The sequence below is a fragment of the Gymnodraco acuticeps genome, unplaced genomic scaffold (assembly GCF_902827175.1).
Source record: "Gymnodraco acuticeps unplaced genomic scaffold, fGymAcu1.1, whole genome shotgun sequence".
Taxonomy (NCBI): Eukaryota; Metazoa; Chordata; class Actinopteri; order Perciformes; family Bathydraconidae; genus Gymnodraco; species Gymnodraco acuticeps.
The window spans coordinates 122,106-129,767 of record NW_022992077.1 but is presented as its reverse complement, the minus strand read 5'-3'; the positions used below and the strand labels follow the sequence as shown (position 1 = coordinate 129,767).

Sequence of the window (7,662 nt, the reverse complement as noted above, 5' to 3'; positions counted from 1 at the left end):
TGACTTGTCAGTTTTATAAATATATTTACATTTCTTCCGTTACGAAACAAACTTACAAAGCATAAGATGGAAACATTTAAGATTAACTTCGACCTTCCGGGGGGGGTCTTACTATGGAGGAGTGAATTGAGGAATACCTATCTCCAGAAGAAAAAAAACACCTAAACGACGACATGCAGAGCTACGTGAAGAGCAGGTAGACCAACTGGAAAAGTAGCACCATTCAAAAGCTTTCTGATACGGGTCTTGAAACAAAGTAGAGAAATTATGAGCGGTGCGAAAGCTCTCTCCAGAGCTACTGGAAGCCAAATCTCGGGGACCGGAGAAAAGTGGAGCAATATTCTCGCCACGCCAAGCAACAGCCAGAACAACCTCAACCTATACAAGTAACCCTCGTAAGCCATGCTACTGATGCTGGACAGTTTTTCAATGGGTGCACAATAAACGGCAACATACAAATGAATGTAAATAAATAGCCAAATAATGGATCAACGCTCTCTGTCTAATATGTTCGCGAGCTGTTAATGTTGTTGCATAGCAACCACCTCGCACTATGTTTCGTGCAGAAGGCAACGGAGGGACTATTTTATTTTGAACATCATTATTTACTAATAAAAACTATTTAAATTAGAGTGTGTATTTTCTTTCATATTGCCACACTTGGTAACCGTTTTATAAAAGCAATAGCTCACTTCAGGCCGTGGGTATATGCTCATTATATCACAGGGGGCGTGGTTCGGCCCGACACGAAGTGGAGGGTCGACAACTCCCTTAGCTGTGATATAATCAGTGCTTGAATTGGAATGAAAAAGGTGCCAGTACTCTAAAATCAGCAACTTTTTCAAGTCATTTTATATATACAGCCCACAAACAAGAATTTGGCTACTATAATGCTGGTGGGTTTGTCTCTTTACTACTGTATATTTTAGAAAGGTTCACTGTACTTAACATTTTTTATGATAGGCAGCGGATATGGCTAAAGCTCAGTAAGGTCAATATTAACTGAAAATATAGCAATCAAAGTCTAGATCTTCTGCTGAAGACACATGAAGCAGAGACCTTTCAGGTGAGAGCCCCTCTGGTGGTGTTCAACATTAATGACAAGGAAACAAAGCTCTGGTCAGAAGAATTTTTTATAAAAAGCGTTAACAAAATTAAGTATTTCTGTACATTTTGAATGCAATCTAACTTTCCAACTCAGAAAACGAAAAACGAAAAAGTGCCAAAAGTCTTCTCACATGGCTGAGCTGCTTTGCAATATACTTCACCACTGAAGAATACAAATATGTATAAAGTAAACTATGATGCAATCTAACTTTCCAACTCAGAAAAATGATAAAGAGCATGAACAAAGAACATGTAAAAACAAATGCAAAATTTGCACAATCTAAAATGAGAAACTGTAACTGCAAGTAACAAAGTCTGAGCCATGGTAAAGAGTTACATTGAACACCAAGCTGATCAGATAACTCCCTGGTTGGTCTGAAGTCCTTCTATCTCCAGGATCTGTACAAATCGGCACATTATGCCAAAAGTCTTCTCACTGGGTGAGCTGCTTTGCAATATACTTCACATTGTTAGAAAAGGTTCCAGAAGGCCTTGGGGACATCAGTATCAGGGGCTGGAGCTGGACAGGCTCTTTCATCAGCACTTCTCCTTCCCTTTGCCAGCCAGGACCTCACATACTGTTCCGGATTGAACTGTCCTAGTGATGGTCCATTACATTTAATGAAAACCAGGCTGGACAGTCGGCTGACAGAGAGAGCATTCCTTTTTGCAGTAAGGATATCGTTCATGCAGCTGAATGCCCGCTCTCACACTCACTAGTGGAGACAGCGATGGTTCGGACTGCTTTCAGTAGAGGCTCCATGGCAGCAGGTGTACGGGATGCCCTGGTTTCCTTGTATTCGCGAAAGCCCTGAACAGTCTCTCTTCTGTCCACTTTCAGCACTTCGCACAAACGTAGCACCTCTACGTCCCCATACTGTACGTCTAACTCCTCTTCAGGCCAACTTCCAGGATGGATAACTTTCATGTCCTGGATTAGCTGATTGTCCCGGGCCTCCCGGCCATGTAATGGGATTTCTCTTGTGCTGACATGAGAGGAGGTTGTGGAAGTCATTCTGTGTCTCAGATTCTCTACCATACTGCGGAAAAAACTGACCTGCATGAATCTGTACAAGCCTGCCATTCTCACGCAGGGCAACACCCTTGAAGGACTTCTCAGCTAGAGCTGTATGAACTGTAGTCATGTGTGGGCCAGGCATGGTGACCATGGATTCAAAAACTCGTATTTCTCGAGTTAAGAGCCTATCTGCTGTAGGCAGTGTCATCTCTCTTTTTTGGAGTTGCCGAGAGAGGGTCGCTGAGCTCTGTGAGCGCATCGTACATCAGTCCCAGATTGCTGACAAACGTTGCAGATGTGAGCACATCATCCAGGCCCTTGTACTTTGCTCTGTCTCTGGAATCCCTGCTCGTGTCGTTTGCAGCATTTGTGAAGTGATCATGAAGCACTCGGTAGTTTTCCCAGACTGCTCTGACGCTCCTTTCACTTGAAGCCACCCAGCGGATGGACAAAACACGCCCTATCACCAGGAGACGCTGTCCGACTGCTTGCGCACACTGCGCTAACTGCCTCTGATTTTTGGGGGAGGCATGGAACAAGGAATAGAGTTTGTCAAAAAAGATCTGGAAATGATTGAGCCCTGAGACCTCCTTGACCACATCCCCAACTGCCAGCTCTAGACGATGATTGGAGCAGTGCCACACAAACAGGCTTGGGAATTTACTACACAACTGGGTAGCAACGCCTGTTCTCTTCCCTAGCATGACTGAAGCCCCATCACATGCAAAAGAAACGAAACACTGACCTAAAAAGTCCTCGTTAAAATCTCTTCCAAGACACTCCATTAACGCCTTTGTAATGTCATCAGCCGTTGTTCCATCCAACTCGATCAGCTCCCAAAAAAACGTTTCGGGCTCAGCATCAGCTAATGCTGAGCGTAGACACACAACAAGCACCGTTTTACCACTAATAGTGGTAGATTCATCGACCAAAACACAGAGTTTTCTTTGGTTTTCTGTAATGTCTTTTGCCATTTTTTTCTTCAGCTCATGAGCTATGTGGTCGATGATTTCGCCACAGGTTTTATTGGAGTGCAAAACCCTGCCCACGTTCAGCCCATTCAGTTTCTGTACATTCAAATCAATTGGCATGTCTGTGAATGGCCGGCTATGTTTGCCAATTTTATATGCCGTTCGAAAAACTCTGATAGTGGTGTCTAATTCAGATGTATGCATAGACTGCACTTGATGTTGAATAGTTTCACGTGAAGCAGATGTAAGGATGTCAGCAGCTTTTACATGGGCTTGTGATTCTTTATGTTCTTTGATTTTTTTTTCCCAGGCTAGCTTGTTGTTTGCCCTTGTCAACACCGAAATGAGACACTGCACACTCACCCCATTCAGTTGACAGTTTCAGTCCTTGTCCAGTGTGTATTCCCAAAGATTTGACATCTCTGCATATCCGACATCCTAGCTTCTTATCTTTAAGAAGGAGCCATGCATTGGTCTTGCAAAAATATTGCACCTGGTCCGTTGTCCATCAGTCAGGTGCATCGCTTTGCCAGGTGTTGGTGGTGGCAGTTGCGCCAGCAGCAGCTAACGTTAGAGGCTCTGGAGGAGGCGGCGGAGCTAGTGCTAATGCTAATGCACTAGAACTTGGAGCAGGAGGATCAACCAAAGAAAGCTCCCCATCAGACACAATTTCCAACACAGGCACAGCATTCTCTGTATTTGAAGTTTCTTCCGGCGACAACCGCTGTCTTTTTGCACTTTTATGAATCCACGCTAACATTTTAGAAATGCTCATTTGTGACGTGACTTGCTTCCTTCTCTCGGGGGCGTGCCTGCTCTGTTCTATCACTCTACATAGCCACCCACTGGGTGGGAGTTGCACTGCATAAACACAACACACGTGCATCTAGGTATGTAAATTGTAAAGCATTAAAACATGGTTTTACTAACAGTTTTCAGTATGTTGTTACTTCGGCATTATTATTATTATTATTTTGAAACGTGTATTACTATTAAATCACGGTCAAATAGGTTAATTTTGACATAGTCGTTTCCACCACAGTATTTACATGGAGAAGATAAGCCCCACCACCCTCTCCAGCACGTTCTGGTTGAATGACAGGAGTAAACAGCTGACAGCCGCTGTGAAACTCCAGCGGTTAGAGCGATGAGAATGTCCGTTCGGCACCTCATGACGCATCTACTGAGTACCGGGCGGCTGTATATATATATATGGATGTATAATAAGAACGGCGGGAGAGTGTTGAGTACTGGCACGGTGCATGAGTACCGGAGTACCGCCAGCATGCCGGTACTGAGCAAGAAGTGCCGGTACTCCATGGGTCAGAACCAGAAGTGCCGGTACTTTATTTATTAAAAGACAGCAGCTTCATAAGAGGCCAACCAGAGTGACAGGGTGTGTCACTTTGCTGAAGGATATTTGGGATAGGATAGTCTCTAAATACTTTCCAAGGGGTACAAATGCTGCTGCCGGAGTACTGACTGGAAGTATTGCTGATATCATGTATAGTAGGCTATACCATATCCTCTTAAAATACTCTGTCCAATAATATCAGTCTCAGGAAGAAAGTTTTTTTTAACGCTTATTAAAAATAGCAGAAAAACATGCATTCTTACTCATGAGGGGACCTTGACAGAGGATTATTGGGAAAGTACACAGTAAGTACTTCATAGTACTTGTGGGGGTAGTTTCACTAGTACTGAGTCCAACAGGATCAATCTCATGAAGAACTAATGGCAACAAAAAATGATTCCCTCATCAAACTTAGCAGAAGTGGCTTGATGTTGTTCTCAGCAGGGGACTTTGACAAAGTATTTCTCATTAAATACACAGTAAAAGTACTTCAATGTATTGTTAGGCTAACTAATACAAAGTCAACCATTATCAATTTCATTAAGAAGTAATGGTACAATTTTTTATCATTCATCAAAGATAGCAGAAAAACATGCATTAAGTACTAAGGAGGGGACTTTGACAGAGGATTACTCACAAAGTACACAGTAAAAGTACTTTATTTTGGTAGAAGTCAAACTAGTACCGAGTCCAGTGTCAGTTGTATTACAATTGAAGATTGCTCCTTCCTGGTTTGATTCATAAAGTCCTATGCAGAGCTTTATTATATGTGATTACTTGCAAAGAGGCCCACAATAGAACTTTGTTTGTGTATTTAGCTAATCTAGTATTACATTAACCCTTTAATCTGTCTGTAGGGCTGTTTGAAATAAAACCTAGCCCCTGTGTAATTCCTGGAGATCTAATTGTATGCCTGTTAATCATGTGTGTAATGTAATTTGCTAAATTGATTTGACATTCATGATTCTAAAGATTTGAAACGTTGCCGTTTCTAGAAAGAATCTTAACACTGAAACAAAAACAAAAATTTCTGGCTTTAAGTTTATTTCAACAAACACTCAGACAACAAACAGAATTCACGGTCTCTTGCAATAATTCCCTCTGTTCACTATCAGCTGTTCTGTTGTGTCGCTCTGATGCCACAGTTTAGGTGCAGAGTGGGGGGGGGGGGGGGGGGGGGGGGAATGAGCCCTGAACGAGTGTCAGGATTGCTCTTTAGTATGAGTGAGGGGGGGGGGAGTCAGCAGGGGGTCCTCAGACTGCGGGACACTCAGCTGTAACAACACAGGATGAGGACAATGAGTATAAGTGAGGAAACGTTAAATGAGTTTTTATGAAAGTGCTGTTTTTCTGCATTACCGTTCTGTGGCAGGATGATGGCGTTGTCGGGCAGGACTCCAGCTTCCAGAACGAGCTGGGTGAACTTCTGCTGCACCACCTCACTGAACTCAGTAGTGCGGCCTGCAAACACACAGAGTTCATTTCACCTTCACCAAATCACACAGCTGTTCCATCACACAGTGTGTCTCTCTTCACTCACTGTAGACTGTGATGAAGGCCTCAGACACTTCCTCCTTCGTCTTGATGGTGTGCACCAGGGCGTAGTCGTCGTACACAACTTCAACAAAGGTCATGACGTTGTCGTTGTTCCTAACTGAAGAGAGCAGAAATAGAGAGGTCAGGCTGTTGAATCGCTACGTCGTGTGTGTGTGTGTGTGTGTGTGTGTGTGTGTGTGTGTGTCATGCTCTACTCACGCTGGCTGTGGAAGGTGAAGCGACCGGGAGTCTCTGTTTTCCGAACGATGCGAGTTGCTCTGTAGCAGGAACCGTCGTCTCTAAAAGATTGAAGAAGAGGTTTGTTTTAGAGTTGTTGATTTGATGATCAATCATATTATATAATACGGACATTTCAGAGAATCCTTATATTGATTTAAAGTATGATTGCATAGAGATCACTCACTTCAAGCTGGCATAATTGAGGTCCATGTCCCCTCCTTCAGTCGGCACAAATACAGCTGTCAAAGTCTTCATTCCTGCCATGCTGTTCACAAACCACTGAGCGTTGCTGGTTATTGCGACAGTGTACCACTTGCCTGACATCTAAAAGAAAAACAGAAGGGGTCAATAAAGACTTATAAACTCAAATCTATCAATGCAAAGTAGGTGAGAGGTTATCTGAACAGCAGCACATTGAATCATTTCATTTAAACTCTTAAAACCTCATGCAATAAACATGTTACACAACCACAGTTACTGCAGGAATAATCAGCTTTATTTGTTTGTGTAATATCAGCAGAATCTAATCCGTCTCTTACCTTCTGCAGGTCGAAGTCTGCGGCCGGTGTGATGTCAGCGCAGACGGTCAGCGCACACATCAGGGCGACCAGCATCATCAGTGTGTTCCTCATGGCTGCTCCTTTGTGTTCTGGGCTTCAGCAGTAAGAAGAATTCAGGAATGTAAGGTAAAAGAGTAGGGGTGCAGGCTCCTTATATCCTGCAGAGTCCTGTTCCCTCCTCCTCCTGTCTCCTCCCCCTGCTAGCCTTTTACTGGCGGCCGGCCCATAGGGGCGCCACCCCACCTCTTCCCACATACAAAAAAAAAATTAAAACAAATATTTAATTTAAAAAAAATATATTTAAATTTTTTTTTTTTTTTTTTTTTAAATGAACAAGGTAAATATCATACAATTGGTATCAGTAAAATGTATAATCTACAATAAAATCTCGTTTAAAATTGTGTTACGATGTCTAAAGTTACTGATAAGTCACATGTTTCCTGCCTGGCCTTGCCCGTGGCATTAGTTTATCATGCGCCGTGCAAGGAGCCCCCGAGCCAAACAGCAGCAACCAGCACGTTGCAAAAGTCTCAATAGTAAACTGTGCCGCCGAAACATAATTTCAGCCAATCAGCGCCGTCAAATATTTTGGTCACGTGGGCGCTCACATTGGCGCCCACGTTGCTTACGTGCGTTGACGTGAGTTGTTTTTTAGACTCGAGTGACCAAGGTGACGCAGTAGTTGGATGAGAATGGCTTCGTGTGCAGGTGGAGTCGCCGGACCTCGGTCCCCGCCCAATTCCGTTCAAGAGCTAATCTCCAATCCTTTCGAAAGGAGAAGTTTGGGAGATAAACTGTTGCTTAAAGACCTTGGACCGGACCAACCCGATTTGTGTATATCGCAGCAAACTCGTGAAAAAGACAAAACGTATCAAC

The 7,662-nt window shown here is 43.4% G+C and overlaps 1 protein-coding gene across 1 annotated transcript; it reads right to left on the bottom strand.

Annotated features, from left to right (window-relative positions):
- Positions 1–5,650: 5,650 nt before the first annotated feature.
- On the bottom strand, positions 5,651–6,926 carry LOC117537177 (lipocalin-like). Its single transcript, XM_034202317.1, has 6 exons — positions 6,766–6,926; positions 6,411–6,550; positions 6,206–6,285; positions 5,991–6,104; positions 5,810–5,911; positions 5,651–5,724 (listed from the first exon to the last, which is right to left on the bottom strand). The coding sequence occupies exons 1-6, from the start codon at positions 6,856–6,858 to the stop codon at positions 5,705–5,707; spliced, it is 549 nt and encodes a 182-aa protein (XP_034058208.1). The 5' UTR covers positions 6,859–6,926; the 3' UTR covers positions 5,651–5,704.
- Positions 6,927–7,662: the final 736 nt, after the last annotated feature.